Here is a 21684-nt window from a genome sequence, read left to right as displayed (position 1 = left end):
TTACATAATATTTTCCTAATACACCATTTTTTGACATTTTTGTCCACACGCAGTATTTTGGATTGTTAATATAAATCACAAATGTATTATAAAAGTTTAATATCATAAAAGTACTCATCAATCGAAGCAAATAAGATTTCATCTTACTATATTTTTTCTTATCTATTAGAAATATTTTAAAGATTCTTAATTGTAAAATGTGAATAGAAGCTAAATTTCAAATGTGAGTAACATTTACCCAAGAAGTAGCTTAAATATATCAACATGGATTGCTATTTCTCTACATATATTCTTTTGATAGACCGAATGATTATATTTATCATAGCGTGCATTTGTCATAATTTATTTGAAGGGTATTTTGTATTTGATTCAATATATTATGTGCTTATTAAATTCAAATTTTTTTTTATAAATATCGTATGACTTTTTACTAATGAATATATTTTTCTTTTACAGGGTTTATATCAGTTTATACATGTAAAATAAAAGTTAAAAAATACTTTATAGACGTATATGCAATCATACTTATATTAAGATGATTGTTTTTTTATTTTTTTGAAATATTAAAATTATTGTTGGTAGAACGTAGAAGATATGCTTGTGTATGTAGACATCATTTCCGTCCAAAAAAAAAAAAAAAAAAAAAAAAAAAAAAAAAAGTGTAGACATCGTTGTAGAAAACGTAGCTTCATGGGCAATTGCGATTGGTTATAATTATCTATTTAATTCAAAATTGAGGTCGTTTATAGCTTAAAATTTCTTGGAACATGACTTGGCAACCATAACTTTTCAATCACTATGACTTTTGTTTAAACAGATGTCATTTAAAGGAGATGTTAGATTGCAATTGATTTCGGAATTTGGAATCATAACAAATTTAACAAGAAACAGTATATGGAGGACCGAGGACCTTAGTCACATTACATTGTTACTTTGACAAATGACTACCAGCAAGGCAGCAAGTATACAACAATGACAACTATTACAATTTCGCAACATATATCTATGCGTTCAAACTATTACATCGTGTAAGGATGTCATTTAGCGTATGAAATAGTTGGTTAATGTTCCAGAAGTGTGTTCAAGATTTGAAAGTGAATCTACTTATATCATTGCTCTCAGACCCTCTCCAATGGTAAGACTTGAGTGAGTTTTTTTAGGAGAGAAAGAGTATTTTTTACAAAAGATACCAATAAGTTTAGATACTCAACTATGAGTCTCATTTGACAAAAAGTGTGAGCCCTTATCAATATTATAATATGTTTTGTAATTTATTTAAGTATTAATTTTATTTTTTTTCTAAAAAAAAACTTATAATATAATTTGGTGGGCCACAAATTGAAAGTAACATTATTATACTTTAGAAAGTCTCACCATTGGAAAATTAGACTTCACATGAGTTGTTAAATTGAGAATTGGGTTGGGTATCACCATTGGAGGTAAAAAAACAACTAATTTTGTATTTCAATACTCAAAGTTGAATCTCACCATTGGAGATGGTCTTACATTTTAACAAGAGTATGGGTGAGAATCGATCCCAAAATTTCTTGGAGCCGGAAGGAAAGCTCTAACTACTTGAGTTATCCCTCACTCTCTAATTGTGTGACTTTCTGTTAAAAGGTTTGTGGTGTGGAATGTGGTTAGGACTTAGGACTCTTAAGAGTGATGGTGTCAGGTGGGATTCGTGGGAAATGATCAAGTGAGTAGGAAAATAAAAGGGCGGAATGAAGCAGCGGCAAAATTATAATTAGAGCGTGTTTGACATCGTTTTTAGTTTTCAATTTCTGTTCTTTTAAAAATAATTAACAAAAATAAGAAATCGGAAACAAGTAAAATATATTTCCACTTTTCTTGTCAATTTTCAAAATTATCAAATTTTAATAAGTTTGATTAATTTTTAATTCATTATAAGACATTGTTTTCTTTTTTTTTTAAAAAAAAAAAAAATCATTATAAGACATATATCATATGATTTTGACAAACAAAAAACCAAAAAATAGAAAAGTACTATAATACCAAACGAACCCTAATAATGCAGTTGTGACTACTCGTATTAATTTGCCATAATTTCAAATATCATTACATATGTGTGGAAAATGTGAGAATTAAAAGACTAATACTAAAGCCATCTATATAAACATGTCACATCTTTAATTTTTTGAAAAAGTAGCTGAGACTCCATTTTAATATTGGATTTATGCACATCATGTTCTGCGTTCCTAATCGTTACTTTCATTTGAAAGTACAAATTTTAAAAAGTTGATATAAATAGTGTACAATACGCGGTAACATATTCTCATATGACTATATCGCGTTCTATCGAGTTTTTTTTACTACTAATGGTAAAATCTTATAGAGTTTGGCTCAAAAATCAATGGGCAATCTATAAGCAACAAAGGAGTAGCTCACTAGAAGTCATGCTCATTTCTCCGCCTATAGGCTAAAACCACCGAATTGCCACCACGAGACCATGGTCCAACTTGATCCAAAACTTGCGTGGGCTCACTCATTATGTAGTTTCGTTTTCTTTTTGACAAGTTGCCCAATACCTCACATATTTATAGCATCCAAAAAATTGTTCGACATCACAAAGAAATAAAAGGTGAAGAAAAATTAATCTCATCATCACTATTCATTCTTTTGAAAATGGATTATTTTTTTAGTGGGTATGGAGAAGTGCGCTTTATAGGGCTGGAACTTCTCATAGTTACCAATCCGAGATAGGCACTTTGAAGGTGGGGGTGGGGGTGGGATAGGGGGGAAGGATATGAGAATTCTCACCCCAAAGTGCATCTAGTGGAGTATTGGGATTTGATCCCAAGAGGTGGGCATGGATACACCTACCCACTGGGTAGTTTACCCGGTTGATGTGGAACTGACGTGGCAATAATGTGGCAATGAAGTGTAATTTTTTTTATAAAAAAACTGTTTATTTGACCCACTTTTAACACCATAAAATCATTAATGCAATTTAATTTTCCAATAAGCATAATACAGAGAACTAGACAACATATTTAATGCATTTCAATTTTCTAAATCTAAATCATTAAAACTGAAGTTTTAATGTACTCTACAACCCAAAATAAATTTTTTTTTTTATTTTTGTTTTAAAAAAAAGACCATTTGCATTCTTCATGAGTACAACAAGAAGGTGCTAACTATTCTTCTTTATTGACAAAGTCTTGCATATTTTTCCTTATCAAAAAAGTATACTCCATAATTATCCAAGCTTTAATCAAAACAGTATTCTGTAATTTGGCTTCAAGTGATGATGTCCTTTCGATAACAATAGTAAAGGAGTTTATCACAGGTTAGTAAACTATTTTTTATGTCATAATCTATCAATTTGCTGTGGTATGAAATAATCTTCTTGAAAGCAGATATAGTTTATATTTAATCATATACCTATGTGATAACTTAAATTATTAAGAACGATTTTTTTATAGTCGATATTTTAATTATAATCAAAATAATACTAGTTTAAAAAATCGGATATTTGATAGTTATTCTATAACATTTTATTTATGGTATTTGAAAACATTGTAAACGATTTTTTTTAACACGATATATTCATGTGAAACGATTTTTTTAATCAAACAATAAAAAAAAAATTACAAAATTGGATTTTTTGTAAAAAAAACATATAGCTATATTATTGAACAAGATAATTGGAAACAAATTCTTAAAATATCTACATGATAAAAGCAAATAATAGGAGATAAGTCTTATCATGAAAACTAACTATTATAAGAATAACTTTCAATTCCCTTGTCTCATACGTCAAACCCCCTGCTTAGACTTTTAGGTTGTTTTATTTTGTTTTCTTTTATTTGTGGATGTATTCCTCATTTGCCAAATATATATATATATATATATATATATATATATATATATATATATATATATATATATATATATATATATATAAGAATAATAACGTGTAACTTAGAATTTTTTACCAAAAAGAAAAGCCTTTGACTGTTGAAATATTATTCAAGTAAACAGAATCATTATTTTAAAAAAAAATATAAGAAAAAAAAATTATCAATTTCTCCCTTTAATTAATAATGATTGACTTATTATAATATATATTGTATGCAGAAATTTGAAAATGGATGAGAGTCGTATTGCTAAAGTAGTACCATCAACAATAGATCTTAATATGGAGTATCAAGTTGAAAACAGTGAATACGATAGTTCTAATATGGACTTTGATATTAATTCGGAACCGGATATTATTTGTGACGAAGTGAATGAAAATGTTGTTGTGTTGAGAGATGATGATGATACAAATGGAACTAATGAAAGTCATCCTATCCTAGAAAAGCTTGCTCCTCCAAATGTAGGGATGATTTTTGCGTCTTATGAAGATGTCATTGGGTATTATCATGAATTTGGAAAACAAAATGGGTTCCAAATGAAAATCAGAAGTAGAGAAAATGTCAAAGGTACTGAATGTGGTAATAAGTATGATTGCACAAGGTTGAGGCTAGTATGTAAGAAAGAAGGAAAGTTTGTTCCTAGGGGGAAGGATCCATCAAAGCCTACACGAAGTGAAGTTACTGATTGTAAAGCTAAAATTACAGCTACATTTGACAAAAGTAGCGGGGAATGGAAACTCACTACGGTAGTGTTAGAGCATAACCATCCCATAGACCCTTCAAATTCTAAATTTATGCGAAATTATAGATTCATTAGTCCACATAACAAGGATATTATACTAACTAATGAAAAGGCAGGAGTACCTATTGGAAGAAATTTTTCTACATTTGCAGTACGATATGGAGGATTTGGTGCAGTTCCCTTCTCTGAGAAAGATTGTAGAAATTTGGTTTCTAAGCATAGACGTTTGTGCCTTGAAGAAGGAGACTTTTCTGCTATGGAGAAGCATTTCATGGATATGTCTACCAAAGACAAAAAAATTTTCTACAAGTATGACACGAGCGATGGTACACTTAAAAATGTATTTTGGGCGGATGGGAGATGTAGAGCTGCATATCGTGATTTTGGAGATGAGGTATCATTTGATACGACATACTTAAGAAATAGGTATAGGATGCCTTTTTGTCCTTTTATAGGAGTGAATCATCATGGTCAATCGATATTGCTTGGGTGTGCTCTAATTTTGGGTGAGGACACGAAAATTATATTTGGTTGTTTAAGACCTGGCTAGCTTGTATGTCGGGAAAAGCTCCAAATGGTATTGTCACAGATCAATGCATGGCTATAGGTAAACTTCCTACCACTTTATAAATAACTTGCATAACTTTTTCATTTATATATTTGCATGCATGGATTAATAATGTGTACAGTAAATAAGTTGTTGTGCATATATATTTGCATGCATGGATTAATAATTTGTACAGTAAATAGTTTGTTTATTTTGATAAGCTTTTATTTGGTTTTGTTGTGTGTAGTGAATGATTAAGTTTTAATATATATATATATCCTTTTTCTGTATTTGCATGGTGATAGGCATAATATTATACTAATTAATCTTGCTTTATTTTATAATAAATTATATACGTGGTGTTTGTTGGTAATTAGTAGCTAGATTTTGTCTGCATTAGTGATAGTATCTACCTTGATGTTGTTTTAAAATAATTAAATGTTCTATTTACCTCAGGGAGTGCTATTAGGGAGGTATTTCCAAACACAAAACATAGATGGTGCATTTGGCATATTATGAGAAATGCAAAAAAACACTTGAATTTTCATGAAGATAGAGATATAATCCGTAGAGAGCTACGTCGGGCTCTCCATGATTCTCTTCATGTTGAAGAGTTTGAGAAAAAATGGAAGGATGTTATTGAAAAGCATAAGTTACAGCAAATTAATTGGTTTCACGAGATGTTTAATCTAAGACATCGGTGGGTTCCCATATATTTCAAAAATGACTTTTGGGTTGGAATGTCTAGTACACAACGTAGTGAGAGCATGAATTTTTTTTTCAAAGCATTTGTGAACCTTAATACTACCTTGAAAGAATTTGTTGAGCAATATTGTCTTGCATTAGGAAAACGAGCCAATGAGGAGGAAAATGAAACATTTCGTTCAATGAATAAGCCAACCCTATGCTTCACCGAATTTGTGAGCGAGAGTGTATTTCAACGTCTTTATACCTCAAAAAAATTTGAAGAGTTTCAAGAGCAAGTGTGTATGGTTACATATACAAGTGCAACTAAATCCCATGATAATGGAAGTGTTTGTGTTTATGATGTAGTGACCAAGAAGGCTAAATGGCCATGCATACAAAAATTTAAAGTGACCTTTGACCGTGATTCATATGATGTGAAGTGTGATTGTAGAAACTTTGAATTTAGAGGGATCATGTGTTGTCATGTGGTTTGTGTATATCATGAGGAGGATATCTTATGTGTTCTTGAAAAGTATATCTTAAATCGATGGAGAAAAGACTTGGTTAGGGACTACACAAAAATTGTAGTGCCATATTTTTCACCGGACAAAAATCCACATGCAAAGAGATATTTAGCATTGCATAAGGAATTTGAGGAAATTGCCTCTATGACAACAATTGATGATAAACCATACTCTTTTCTTTTGGAGAATTTGGTTAAATTGAGGCCACAAGTGAAAACATTGGTTGAAGAATCTCAAGAACTACCCCGGATTGTGAGTACACTTGGTAAAGTTTATGGAAGACACCCCTCACTTGGAGGTGAAGTTGATGGAGATAATCAAAGGGAAAATGTAGATAATCAACAAAATGTAAAAGATCCAGAAGATTGTAGAGGAAAAGGAAAAAAACCAAGTCATAGAAAAGGGTATGACTATGACAAACAAACTACGAAATACAAGAAGAATGCAAGTCAACAAACAAATGAACAGGTATATATTAATAATAACATCTTTTTCAATCTAATGTTCCATATTGGTTTTTCATATGAGTATATTTAACTTAACCATTGACCTTCCTTATCATATGTGTATACTTTTATTTTATAATACATTGTCTTTCTATTTTAATAGGAACGATATCAATTAAGTGGGATGCCCTTTTCAATGATGTCAAACTATATGGCTAGCTCTTCACAAGTAAGTTGATTTTTAGTGAATTTTTAAGCCACTGTTTCAATATTATACTAAATGAAACTAAAATGCATTTTGGTTATCTAAACAGGATTATAATCGATATGGACATACTATGAATTACAATCCTTCTCCTCATACTATGAATTACAATCCTTCTCCTCATGTGGCTCCAGTACGTTACATTTTCTCAATTTTATTATTTATTTATTCCTTTATAAAAGGCAAGGATTATACTACATGATGTGTATAATAATTTGTTGAAGCAAAAGGTTTAATTTTTCCTTGCAGGTTGTAAGACCCAATATTGGTACATATGCAAATTTTATGACTACTAACCCTCCAATGCATACAATGCCAGTAAGTTACGGAGTATTTTGTTGAGAAATTATCATTCCTTATTTTGTTGCTATTTTAGATTCCAAAGAGTTTAACTTTTTTTTTTTTTTTGTGTTGTATTTCATAAGTTTGCTGGACACACAACAACGAGACCAAGTGAGTGACTAAAAAAAATCTAGCTTTTCATAAATTAATTACGTTTAATTATAGATCTATATGTATTCATGTATGTTTATATTTTCTTTGACAAACATTTACAGGTTACAGCTATTTTGACCCACGAGTTGGAGAAAAAAAGGTTCCAATTCAACTGACGGATAAAGTCGAGCAAACTGGACAATGGATTATTTTAAGAATGACTAGTTACGTATTTATATCATTTGAGTATTTGATTAAAAAAAAGTACAATTTTACTATTGGTTTTTTTGGATAATGTACAATTTTACTATGTCATTCATCTTACAATCCTTTGTGGTGAACGTTTTATCATATCTTTTTTATTTGTTATGCTTTCTTATTTTAATTAGAGGTTAAGCATATCCTTTTTTAATGAACAGATCACTTAACCACAATATTATGTATCTAAATATTCCTATAATTATGGCTGATATAATGCTATAACCGTAGAATATCAATTATGCAATCTTTTTATATGTTAATCATTGTAGATATTTATGCATACTTATCTAAATTAGCGGTTAAAAATTGTATTTAGTTTTAAAAAACCTTTAAAGAATATTTTATATACACGGAATTATGGCTAACATGATGCATTGATGCTAGCACTATAGCCGTACGTAGTTTGACAGGTACATTTTTTTTTTGAAGGGTGTACATCTATAATAGAATTTTGTTGTGGATTTTTATTTTTTTGTTTTTTTAAAGAGATGTATGTACATCTTTGTAAGGTAGACAATTATGCATACTTAAATAACATAAAGAAGATTAAGATATGTATATCTTTGTAGTTTTTCTTCATATAAAATAATAAAATAGTCACGATTTTAAAATGTCAAAAATTGTAATTTAACAACTCCTCGAGATATAAAATCAAGTTTGAAACGATTGAACAAAAAAAAATTGTAATTTAACTTATAAATTTTAATCTTTAAACAACCCACTCAACATGGAAATTTAAATTCAACTCACGATTTAAAAAATACCTTATTTAGAGAGCACATTTTACAATTCTATTGCAATTCACTAATTTGCATATACCTTGTATTTTGTTTTATCTTGTTTCTATTAATTTTTTTTAATACAACTTCATGGAATAAACTGACGACAATAGCATTCTTGACCTACCTCATGACAATGAAAACAAAACAACAGAAGAATGAAAACATAAATAGAAATAAAAACCATGTTAATTAAATAAAAACATAATTCTCCATTAATCTCAAAACAGATGACCATAGATAGTACAAGACTTAGTACGACATGACATTGAAATAACACATATAAATAAAAACATAAATAGAAATAAAAACATAACTGAAATAAAATCTTAAATAAGAACATAATTCTCCATGGCCATCTTAAACAAACTAAAAACCAAATCAGTCTAGATAGACAATCTCATGAATTTTGGTGGGCTGTGTAACTTCCCCGGTGGCAGTTGTAGTCTTTCCTCCCGGCGACACTATCACTCCAGTAACAAATTCTCCAATTTGTTTAGTTTTTTTGGCAGAGGGAGGGGTCTTTGAAAAAAGCTTCTTTCTCAATTTGGTAGGGGTTTTAGAATCATTTTTGACACCACACTTAGGAGTAAAACAATCCTTTTCCACAAAAATTTCAAGTAGCATACCTAGTGGTTCATCCTCCATGGATAACATATCTTCTAGAAATTGAGAACCCATGACCTTTGTGATGCGCTTGAAAAGATTTTTAACCTCAATTGTTTGTTGGGTAAGGCTAGCAGTGGATCCATCGTACAAAGACTTCAAAGCAATTGGTGAAAGTGAAACAGATTTTGAATTCTCCATATCTCACCAAAGCTTTTTGAGTAAAAGACTGATTTTGTATAGCAAGTTTGTATGGGTATGAAACTTATTGGAAGGTAGCTAGTGTAATTTATAGGAAATTATCAAAGACTAGATTCAAAGTAAGAGTGGAATATGAAGTGTTTCCTCTTGTTTCAATATTTGATTTCATCTGGGAATTGTACAGAGGTGGATACCAAAAAGTTTTTTCATGTGTTCCAAAAAACTCCATTATTGCTTAGAAACGTTGGGAAGGGGTCAACCGTCTGTTTGTTTTGTTTTTTTTTTTTTTTCATTTATTTATAATTTTTTTTTTGAGATAAATTTTGAATAAATGGGGTATAAACGTTTTACTATAAAAAAAAATTCTGTAGTGTAATTTTGGTTTTCTTTTCTATACGGTTTAACATAATTCAATGAAGGACGAATGGATTTTTTGTTTTTTATTTTTTTTTTTAAAAAAAGGATTTTTTTGAAATACAAGGTTTTCCTATTTAGGAAATTAAACTACATACACCCTTTATAAAAAAATTAAACAAAATACTAAATAATAACATGTACATATCGTTAAAAAAAAATAACATATCAAATGGGAAACAAAAATTTTATCAGTGCGTTTAAATTTGTTCAAAATGGAAAATGAAACCAATAAAAATGGGGGAAAAAAATATTACGCACATGAAATGGGAAAAAAAATTTCACATTTTATATTAAGGTAAAGTGATTATTTTTTAATTGCTTTAAAAAAAAAAAAAGTGATTTTTTAAAATAAATGAAAGAAAATGCTTTTACATTTTGTTCTAACTTTTTTTTTTTACACATAGATTTGTTCTAACTGAAAAATGAAGAAAATAGAAATGAGAAAAAAATAAAATTTAGCATATGAACTGGGAATGTAATAGTTTATCAATACATGTTAAGTTAAAGTGATTATAACATAAATAATGAAACAAACTGCGTTTAAATTTGTTCAAACCAAAAGATGAAATTAGTAGTATACCGATGAAATTCATGTATATAAAGCTGGGAAAATACATAAAGGTTAGTTTAAAATACAAAAAAATATATTTCAATACATAAAGGTTAGTTTGAAATACAAAAAAATTTTGTCAAAAAAAAAGAAAGTAAAATGTAACATTAGAATATATAATCTAGATAACAATACGAGATATATTATGCGTTTAGGTTTGAAATCGTTCGGTTTTTTTTTAGACCAATTGCAATCTTACCTGAATAATAATTGGATTTGGAAAAGTCGAGTCTAATCGGATCCTAATTTTGAAAACAATTCATCTGACTTACTTCGAATTATAATCCGATTTGGATCTACTCATCAAAATTGCTAATTGGATCTGTATTTGGTTTAGATTTGTATCATACTTTTGGATTTCGGTCTTTAATTACCAAGTCAATCATATAATTGCATCCCATGACATAATTTAGATTGACATCTAACCAGGCACATGTTAAGTTCTTTGACCTAGGTTTGATTAGGATAAAATTATTCAAGCTCAAGTCAAACTTAACTGAAGCTTCAATTTGGCAATTCGAGTTTTGCATGATCTAAAATTTTGATGCTATTGAAAGTCAGATCATATATAGGTGTCATGGATTCATAAGAACCTTTGATAGAAACATTCAATTGTAACAATATTCAAATTCAAATTCTAACAAACATGATAAATTTGGATCATATGCAGCTGAACTAAACTGTTTGGAGATGAACTAAACTGAATATAGCTGAAATGAATAGTTTATGAGAAAAGGAAATTAAAATATAAGTTAAATTGAACTATACTGAACTGAACTGATTGGAGCTGAACTGAAATTAAGATGAAGTGAACATGCCCTAAGTTCAAAAAAGTTCGGATGAAATCAATTCAGTTCAAATAAGTTCAGATAAATCCAGATTAGTGAAATTAAAGAACACACCCTAAATCTTGGTTAAGTTAATTGCTTGTTATATTGTCGTATTCCCTCTATTAAACTTCATCATCACGTCCCCTTCTAATTCAATTTTGTTAAATTGTACTCCCTCTGTTAAACCTAAATGCTGGTATATTTAATGTATCTAACGAAATTATGGGTCTATTCACAGTTACTTAATTTCAATTAAGTTCAGTTAAGTTCAGCTCCAATCAATTTAGTTTAGTTCAGCTCCAATCAATCAGTTTAGTTCAGTTCAGTTCAGCTCCTAATTTCCTTCTCTCATAAAATATTTATGTTAGCTCAGTTCAGCTCAGCAGTTCAGCTCTAATCAGTTCAAGTTCAACTCCAATCTGTTCAGTTCAGTTAATGTGAACATGCCCTATGTTTTAATAATTATGCATGAAACAACTTTACGTATGATGAAATATAAACAATTTTTTATATTGATAACATAAGCAATCATGACATAAAGTTTTCTTTGCTATGAAGGTTCACCCTTTTTTCCTTAAATAAGGTACGGAGTAGTAGCATACTAGTATACACCGTTTTTTATAATCGTCCGTTATTGGATGTTATACCTTATTTATAATGCTTGGTTATTTCACGTAATATGCATTCGTACAATCATACTCTTATGAGTATCAAGTACTTAGTAAGTTTTTAACATTTTTTTACTATTACATTTCATAACAAATTTTATTGAAAATTTCATAAGATATAATTTTAAGAATATATTATACGTTGTACTCGTATCCTCTATTTTAAAAACTCCGGAGATACTCGCTATTCAAATCTTTTGAAGATGTGAAGAACCCGAAGCACCGTTCCTTAGCAAATGTATCTTCATAAGAATTAATATTAACACATGTATCTTGATAAGAATTAATATAACAAATGTTCCTCCCAAAAGCACCCGAAGGACAACTGATACAACTTCATTCTTGAATATACTTCAATTATGTATCAACTGATAATAGAAATTAATATTGTCATAAGAAACAAAGTTGATTGTATAAGAAATACCTCTCTAAGTCATGGTCATATAAAATAGAGTTGTCTCCACTAGTACGATAAAGGGCTAGGCCAAGTCTACCAATTAATCTTTCTCAAAAAAAAAAAAATTATGAATGAAAATTAATGGTGCCAAGGGATTCTCAGTTATTCACCATGCAACTTGTTGAGTTAATATCAGTCATTGGAAGAGAAGTAACAACAAAAGCCACAAATACCAAAATATTCTCCTCTTTCCTCCAACAAAGCATTAATTGTGTTTTAATTCCTTTCAATGACATGTACATGCCACATATTACAAGCAATGCCACATTGTTTGCCAACTCACATGGGTAGACTACCTAGTGGGTGAATTAAGTTTTCTCCTCTTGGTTGTGAAACACAAACTTTCCCATTAAATCAAATTTTGCTTGGTATTTTAAAAATGTAAATGTCAACAACTTTATTATGCTTATTTATTGGACATAATTTTTGTATGTATAAAAGTATAAAACTTTCCTTAATAATTAGATTTTTTATTTTATTAAGCCGCCTCTATTAAATTAACACACTTAATTTTCTTTTAATGACATAAACCTACTCCTCCTCCTCTTCCCCTTATTATTATTAGAATTTCTCCCACCAAACTTTGTACGAGTATTTATTAGCTAGTAATTCGATCAACAATATGATATTCGATTTAAATTTGTTTAAAACATTACGTTGGCTTATGTTGATCGACGAAATAAGGAAAAGGAAAAAAATTTAATATTCTTCTTACATCAATGTAAAACTGTAACCATTAATCTTTGCAATTACAAGTATATAATATTAACACATACTCGTTATAATAACCTAATATTAAAATATATATACATCATAATAAGTATCTATACAACAACATTTTACATGATATACATAATAAAATATATTAATTACTATGGAGCGGATGGATATATATATGAGTACTTTGTAGTCATTACAGATCAAGTCTTGAACACTGACGGAGGTGCTAAAGGGTCCCTGGACCTACTGGTGGTGGCGCTATCATAAGGGACCATTTAGGAAATATTATTTCTGCCTTCTCTGCTAATATGGTGCTTGTGTGGCTTATCAAACTGAAGTTATGGCCCTCGTCCGTGGCCTGGAGCCAGCACGCAATCTACAGATCAATAAACTTCTAGTCCAACTTGACAATCTAGCTTGTGTTCAAGCCATAAACTCCAATACTCAAGGAAACAGTGAGTGTGCTCACCTCATCAACTACTGCCACACGTTGTTGGGTAAGGATGATTGGGAGTTAAAGTAGTTTCACGTGCTCCGGGAGGGTAATAGGGCTGCTGACTGGCTTGCTAATCAAGGGGTGGCTCATTCTACTAGTCTTCGTATTTTGGAAAGTGCTCCGTTGGAGCTTCGTAGGATCCTTAGTGAGGATGTTCAAGGTGTTGGGTTTCCATGTCTTGTTCCTCCTTGATAGACTGTAGTTTGTTTTTATTGTTGTTATTTTCTTGTCTATGGCTTTAGCCTCATTTGCAAAAAAAAAAAAAAAAAAAAAAAAAAAAAAAAAAAAAAAAAAAAAAAAACTTTGTAGTCACTACATGTAGCCAAAAAAAGCCAAAAAAAAAAAACGTTATACACTCGGTTTTTTTTAAGTACCCAACTTGATTGAGTAAATATGTCCATGTAAAATTTTCCTAATTTTTTTTTATTTATTTATATTTTTTTTAATGGAGAGAGCATATACGACTAATACGAGTATTTACATCGTGTTAAAGCTTAAAGTCGAGTTATCAATTACATATTATTAAAGGCGAATTTAAAAGAACACTTGGCAACGTTACATTGAAAATTTTCCCTCCAAAAAGTACTTGCTTAAAAAATTGTTCTTACCATAAAAAAAAACAATTATATAATTATGGCATTTGCTTTACATAGAAATTAAACTAACTTTCTAATTAAAATATTAATTATTTATTACGGAGTATAACTATATATATATTTACATGTGGTTATTTCTAAAATACTTCATACTTTTTTAATAATTAGGAAAAATACAGTTTAACAGTCCCAACTTTGTTCAATTTATTTTAAATAATCTCAACTTTCGATTATTCTGCAATAATCTCAACTTTCACCTGCGTTTCCTTTCTACAATCCCAAACCGATCAACAAAAGTCAATGACCTCTTATTCTAGGTAACTTGACACGTGTCAAGTTGTAATTGGTTCAAAAAAATTAAAAAAAATTCAATAAAAAAAAGAAAAAAAAAACCCAACCAAGCCACCACCAGCCCACAACCGCTGGCAGTAGCCACTCACCCCGAACCACCGTCTCCGTAGCCCCAGCCACCAAAACCTCCCTAGAAATCGCCTAACCCCACGAAACCGGCCCACTGTACCTTCCCCCACCCCCTAAACCAGCCATAGCCAAAATCCTTGCTTTGAACCGCTAGCCATTAACCCCGAAACCATCAAAACCAAAGGCCAAGTCCTTGAAACTGCCACCCATAACCCCCGAAACCACCTGTAACACCAACTCGACCCTCGAAATCAATTCTCCAACCCTTGAAATCACCAAAATCGCAGCGCCCTCACTTTCTCTCTCCTCCAATTGCGGAAAACGCAAACAAAGGGAGTGAGGGCAGAGTTTCCGATGCGGGGAGGGAGGGAAGGAGGTCGGAAACGTGGGGTTGAGGGATAGAAGAGGGCGGTTTGGGATTACAGTTTGCTGGTTGGGGAAGGGCGGCCACCAGCGTTTGGTGGTTGGTGGTCTTTGGGTTTTTTTTTTTATTTTTTTTTAATCTATTTATTTTATTTTAGTGAACCAATTAGCATGCAACACGTATCAAATAAATCGTTTTAAAAAAATTTAACCCTTTCTTTAGGTTACCGTAATCTAGATTGAAGGAAAAAAAACACACAAGTGAAAGTTGGGATTATTGCAGAATAATCGAAAGTTGAGATTATTTAAAGTAAATTGTGCAAAGTTGGGATTATTAAACTGTATTTTTTCTATTAATTAATGAGTCAAGTCCTCATTTTTATATATTGTCATTATTATAAATATTTAACAACTGTGTATCTATTACACGGAGTTTAACCTATTTGTTATTAAGAGAAAATACAAGTTAATAAGGCTGATCGATATATCCAACCAAATAGCGGTTCAGTTCGATTTTCCCTTTAATTGAAGAGTGATATACAAAGTTGGGTTGAGAGTGAGAAATAGCTCGAAGTGGTTAAATATACGAAGTAGTTGGGCTTGCTCTTGCAATTAAACCAAGTACTCTTGTTTATAAAACAGGGTATCAAAAATCAAAGATCAAATCCGTCTTTCAGTTGTCTGTTACTTAACTAGTGAACCACCACTCTCTTCCCCAAACTCCCAACTCCCAACTCCCAATTATCAGAAACAAAAAAAATGGAGGTAGGGTTTTTGGGTCTGGGTATAATGGGCAAAGCCATGGCCATGAATTTGCTGCGCAATGGCTTCAAGGTTACTGTTTGGAATAGGACTCTTTCCAAGGTACTCCAATTTGCTGCAAAATTAATTTATTTTTCAATTACTAGTACCTTTTTTATTGCTATGAATTTGATCTTTTTGGAGTTACTGCTAATTCATCAGAGTTCTTGGTTTTATTTTCATCATTTATGTATCTGTTTAAATCATGAGAACATTTATTAATATTCAAAAATCATCACTTTCTTATGAAAAGAGAAACCCAGAAAGTGGGAGGCTAGCTTGCCAGTAGGTGGCGGGCGGGCGGGCGGGTGCTGAAGATTTGATCGGAATGTTAATCATTTGAAAGGGGTTGAGAACTTGTGAGACAGGAATTTTTTGATGTAGTTGTTGAATCATAGGAAGATTGGGAGATTACAATCTTAAGTAGTTAAAATGGACTTATGTTGTATTGGGAGTGTATTTCGAGCTTTTTAGATGTTAATTGTTGAAGTTTTGATTTGATTATGAGGAATATGAGCACATGGTAGCTACCAATACTTCAATGGCCTGATTTAATTAATGGCCTTGTTATTTTTGAATCGTGTTCTTCCATCCTGCTCCTCAATTTTTCGCTCGCGCCCATATGCCCATATGTCGAGTATTTCTGAACAAAGCTTGTTCCTTCAACTTATCATGTGGCAATGAAATTAAGTTGCAAGAAAGTGGGTATGAGAACTGCTGACATAGACTAGAAGAATAAGATCTTAAATGTTTAATTCAGTTCAACTAGTATTGGGAACTCTAGCGGTCATTTTGTTGATACCAAAGATAAGCAGTGTGGTGATGTGGTCTGTTCTATAGATTTGTTTGTTACAAGGAATTGAAATTATATCAACTTTTTGTGCTCCTGTGAAGCACTTACTGTTTAATTTTGAAATTTATGAAGCAGGGATATCCTATTTAGTTCTCCACTATATGTCTTTGGCAATAAGTCTCCCTGCCTTAGTTGTGTAGCCTCTTTAAAAGTATTGAGGCAATGTCAATGAGGATATATCTTGTGCCACGAGAAAGCTTCCTAAAATTACATCAGGGTGTGGAATATAATATGGATCTTAAACTAGTAATATATCTGTAGTTATTTTATTTCTGGCTGTGAAAGCTGAGATATTCAATGCTTAGTGATCCGAGGTTATCAATTATATTATTTTTACTATGATTAACCTTTTCATCTGGAATTCTTGATGAGTGTATCTATATTAATAATCTTAGCTATATGTACTGTTTCATTTTACCAATTACCAGTGTGATGAACTTGTGGAACACGGAGCTGCTGTTGGAAAAACACCTGCAGCTGTGGTCAAGAAGTGCAAGTATACAATTGCAATGTTGTCGGACCCCTCAGCCGCCATTTCGGTTGGTAAATTAGTGCTGAATGCTTTGTCAAATCATCAAGATTTATTTTCTAATCATTGTTCATGATTCTTTAGGTTGTTTTTGATAAAGATGGAGTCCTTGAGGAAATTTGCAATGGAAAAGGCTATATTGATATGTCAACTGTCGATGCTGATACATCCATAAAGATCAGTGAGGTTTGTATTGCATATTGATTTCTAGTGGAGACTTGTAGTGTTTTGTTATGGTTTATGTTCGCGTGATTCTGATTCCTTCCTCCAGATTTTTGAACATTCACCTTTTCCATTATTTGTGGTTTGACTCAAATCTTTTATGCTTTACATTTGAACTACGATTTCCAATGTAAGTTTTCCAATTGTAACTACACTGCATTGTCTCCAGTCTAATAAGCAAATTGAATAATTTAAAACCCTGGGTTGCTCAAGACAATTATATATTGCTAGATTTTGCTGAGATATCTTGGTGACCTATCGCATAACTAGAGAATAACTGGCTGTCTTGTATGGATCATGGTGGTAGTTAGAGAATTTTTTTCTCGTCTCCAAATTCTGGGATGATCCTAGCTCTTTATTGGTGGTTGGCTGCATTTATGTAGACTTTGAGTTGCAAATAAAATTTTCATCTCCCAGCAACCTCAGATGATTGATTACCAGTCTGTGTTTTAGTTCATACTACACTTTTTATACCTTTTGCTTCAGCAGACTTTCCTCTTTAAAACCTCCAACTTCAATTTGATTTGCAGGGAATTATATCCAAGGGTGGGCGATTTCTTGAAGGTCCCGTTTCCGGTAGCAAAAAACCTGCAGAGGATGGTCAATTGATTATCCTAGCCGGTGGAGAGAAGGTAAAAGATGGATGTTTGTCATACATGTAAAAACTTATGGCCGCATCCTATCTGCTTTACTCCCATACTTCAGTTCGTAGTGTTTTTTTTTTTTTTTTTAATTCAGTTATTCAGAGTTAGTAAGGCTTTGATGGATTGATTATTAAGAGTTGGTGTTCTTTAGTGAGCCTTGATTCTGTATCTAGATGGTTGATATATGACAGTGGCCATCTCTAAACATCCGTTATTTGCCTTTTAGTATTTTCTGTACCACATGGATAGTTGCTTAAGACTTTTAAGTGTTATGTTTTGTAACTGTAGGGGCTATATGATGAGGCAATTCCAATTTTTGATGTGCTCGGGAAGAAGTCTTTCTTCTTGGGGCATGTTGGAAATGGAGCTAAAATGAAGCTTGTGGTCAACATGATAATGGGCAGGTGTGGGTTTTTTTCTTTTATATTTTTTTCCCTTGTTATTAGTGAAATATTCTGTATTTGCATTTCCACTTTCTGTAAAAATTCATCGATAGATACTAGGGTAGAGATTTAAAGACAAGTCACCTGCAGTCCTGTAGAACAAGATAACCTGATATCCCGTGCTTCATTCTACTTGCAACTTATATTAGTTACATCCTTATTGTGGACATTGACATGACTTCATGGTTGTCTTCTGCCTTTCATAACAAAGCACAAAGCATGTATTTACTGTACTTTAGATCAGTTTCTATGGTTTTATACTAGCAATGTTTAGAGCTGTGTACATTTGGAGCTCTCTTGACCCATTTATTGACTTCACTTGAAAACAAATTTTCTGTTATTTTTATGTCTGTATACTAACAAGTAACAAGGGGTTAGGGCTGTTTGCATCGGGACCTCTCCAAAGATGGCATATGATGGGATCATACTTGGTTATTGAATAAATGATTTTGGCTTCAGTCTGCTGGGAATTTTGTGGGGAACAACCTCTATTTTCTTGTGGAGTTGATAAGTAATTTTTACACTAGCCATATACACACTGGGTGGTGGTGGCTGTTTTGCTTTTGCCTTAACAAAGAAAAGCCGTGAAGGTTCATTCGTTTTGTGTCCATTATTATCTATGTTTGAAAAGCCATTGAAGATTATTTATTTTGTGTCAATGATTATTAAGATGGGGAGGACTGCTTATTGTCATCATTTATGTTTTAAATTGCCTAGTCCTCACACACAGCCTTTACATTCCCTTGCTTCAGTTGTTTAATGTTATTCAGTCCATTTGCTCTCTAGTCAGATGCAGGGAATGGTTTGGGTAAGTAAATTTGGGAAAGAAAGACACAGATTAAGAAATGACAACAATGTTGACCTTTTCTAACATACCAATCTAAAAGGGCTTCATACTTTGCATTGAATGGTAATATCAACAGGACTCTTTTTTTTTTTTTTTTTAAGTTTAACCTGATACTAACTCATTTTAGCTTTTATATTCTCAAATTTTACTCTATAAAGCACTCTTTTGATTTAAGTTGGCTAATAATTAAGCATACATCTTCCATGCTGAGCTCCAATCTGTTGTTTTCGGATTTCTACGGAACATGTGACTGTCATTAACCCAACAACAAGGATCTGGTGACATACCTGCTGTAGTTTGGTTCTGGAGAGGTCTTGATGCAAATTTAACTAACTGGCATAGTTTGCTCTTCAAAACCTGTAGAAGTAGCATAATTTGTTTGTCTGATGACTCTGACCATTGGCCATCGCTAGATGCCTGCGAGTTCCTCAAAGGCCTGTGGCACAGCTTCTGCTTAACTCATATTTAATCAGACACTTTGTTTTATAGCATGAGAAACTGTTTATTACTTTAAAATTTGGAATTCTTAGGCTTTTGATGTATTGTGTTTTCTTCAGTATGATGAATGCATTTTCGGAAGGGCTGGAATTGACTGAAAGCAGTGGACTAGATCCTCTTACTCTTCTTGATGTGCTGGTAAGATGGCTCATGTGACATTTTATGTTTGATGGTTTGGATGGAAACTAAAATTACTTTTCTCTAGGACTTGGGAGCTATGGCTAATCCAATGTTCAAGATGAAAGGACCTTCAATGCTTCAAAGTAAATACCCCCCTGCGTTTCCTTTAAAGCATCAACAGAAAGATATGAGATTGGCTCTTGCCCTTGGAGACGAGAATGCTGTTTCAATGCCAGTAGCAGCTGCTGCAAATGAGGTGAAAATCTATCTGTTATATTGAATTTGTCTTACGCTTACACTAGTAATATTAAATTGCTCCAAAAATTACCCTATTTTGCCTCCGGACAACATTTTTTCAAGCCTAGGAAGGTTGGGCATCAAGGTGCTTCTTGGGATCCCCAAAAGATCCTTGAGGCCTATTTGGTACCTGGAACCATCTAATTCATTCCTTAGCTCACGACTTTGTACCTTTTGTAATCATATCTTAAAAATCCTACCTCGGGTCTTGCTCATGCCTTGCCACTTCAAAGATGATCCTAAGGCAAGCCAATACCCTACCCTCCAGGGCTCTAGGTTATTGATGTCATCTTCTCTTATTACATGTGAGCTTTAAACTCTGCAGTATTTCTGGGATTCTCTGCACCTTTGTTCTAAAGTAAAATTTTCAAACAGGATAGACCATTTGTCCTAGTAGTAAAATACGTAGTAAAAACTAAGCATTTTTGTGGTCATCCTAGATTAAGAATATATTAGGGAATATGCAAATCTATAATGACAATTTTTAAAAACCAAGCTTCCTTCTTTTTCATGAAAAGCCCTCATCTGAAATTCTTAGCCTTGATTAAACATAATTTCTGTATCTAAACTTACCTATTGCTATCTGATCTAATCCGAACATACATTTGTTATGCTAAGTCTTGCATTGTTTGTATGCAAAAAGATTAAAATGTAATGTTTGTTGACTCTGATTATCGTTACCTTTTATATTCTATTCAGGCATTCAAAAAGGCTAGAAGCATGGGTCTTGGAGATCAGGATTTTTCAGCTGTGCATGAAGCAATTAAGGGTCCTAAACACCCATAATTACAAAGAGCACAAATCTTATTTCAGACAGGAACTTGATGGAAGATTACAAGTTGTATGTGTGGCTGATTGATTACCACGTACACCTATCTGACAATTTCCTTAGAATTGATGCATAAGATTAATGAGCATTATGTGATGTTTGTGCTAAGATTGTACAAGTACTTGTATTATGGAGGAGAATGTAGCGAGAAAGTTCATGATCTTGTATTTAATAATAATAGCACAACATTGAAGTAGTCATTTGAGAGGCAAATTTCAGTAGTGTCAACTTCAGATACGTTTTTAGCTGCACTGTAAAGCTTCTTCGATTACAGCCAGGGGTTTTACGAGTGGGTTTCTAAGTAGGATTTCTCAATAATGAGATTGTTGGCAACGTACACCGCAAGCAGAGAAACTACCTTCAATAAATTACAATCTATCAAAAGAATTAATTGTCGTGAAAATGCCTTAGTTTTGTGGCCATGGTTAGAAGTCAAGAAGACATCAACGACAAGTGATGTGTCGATGTACGACATTTCCTGAAGGCTGAAGCCATTTAATCTTTAGATTGCAAGGGTTCAAATCAGTGTCTCACTAAATTCTTTATCTTATGAAAGACAACATATCATACTCTCACATAATGCTATAGGTAGTTGGGTACATAGAAACCCTACTGCATACAAAGTGCCGTTTATTCCACTACTAGTGCAA

General features: G+C 32.0%; 2 protein-coding genes across 2 annotated transcripts; both read left to right on the top strand.

Annotated features, from left to right (window-relative positions):
• Positions 1–4111: 4111 nt before the first annotated feature.
• On the top strand, positions 4112–7703 carry LOC145566072 (protein FAR1-RELATED SEQUENCE 5-like). Its single transcript, XM_081625617.1, has 7 exons — positions 4112–5017; positions 5164–5230; positions 5627–6849; positions 6991–7056; positions 7142–7225; positions 7342–7410; positions 7650–7703. The coding sequence occupies exons 1-7, from the start codon at positions 4112–4114 to the stop codon at positions 7701–7703; spliced, it is 2469 nt and encodes an 822-aa protein (XP_081481743.1).
• Positions 7704–15622: 7919 nt separating this feature from the next.
• Positions 15623–21234, top strand: LOC145567177 (glyoxylate/succinic semialdehyde reductase 1-like). Its single transcript, XM_081626412.1, has 8 exons — positions 15623–15815; positions 17034–17144; positions 17219–17320; positions 17887–17988; positions 18289–18404; positions 19848–19926; positions 19994–20164; positions 20905–21234. The coding sequence occupies exons 1-8, from the start codon at positions 15711–15713 to the stop codon at positions 20989–20991; spliced, it is 873 nt and encodes a 290-aa protein (XP_081482538.1). The 5' UTR covers positions 15623–15710; the 3' UTR covers positions 20992–21234.
• The last annotated feature ends 450 nt before the right edge of the window (positions 21235–21684 follow it).

This window comes from Chenopodium album, chromosome 11 (assembly GCF_948465745.1).
Source record: "Chenopodium album chromosome 11, dcCheAlbu1.1, whole genome shotgun sequence".
Classification (NCBI taxonomy): Eukaryota; Viridiplantae; Streptophyta; class Magnoliopsida; order Caryophyllales; family Amaranthaceae; genus Chenopodium; species Chenopodium album.
The sequence above is the reverse complement of the archived record's forward strand: the minus strand, read 5'-3'. Positions and strand labels throughout refer to the sequence as shown.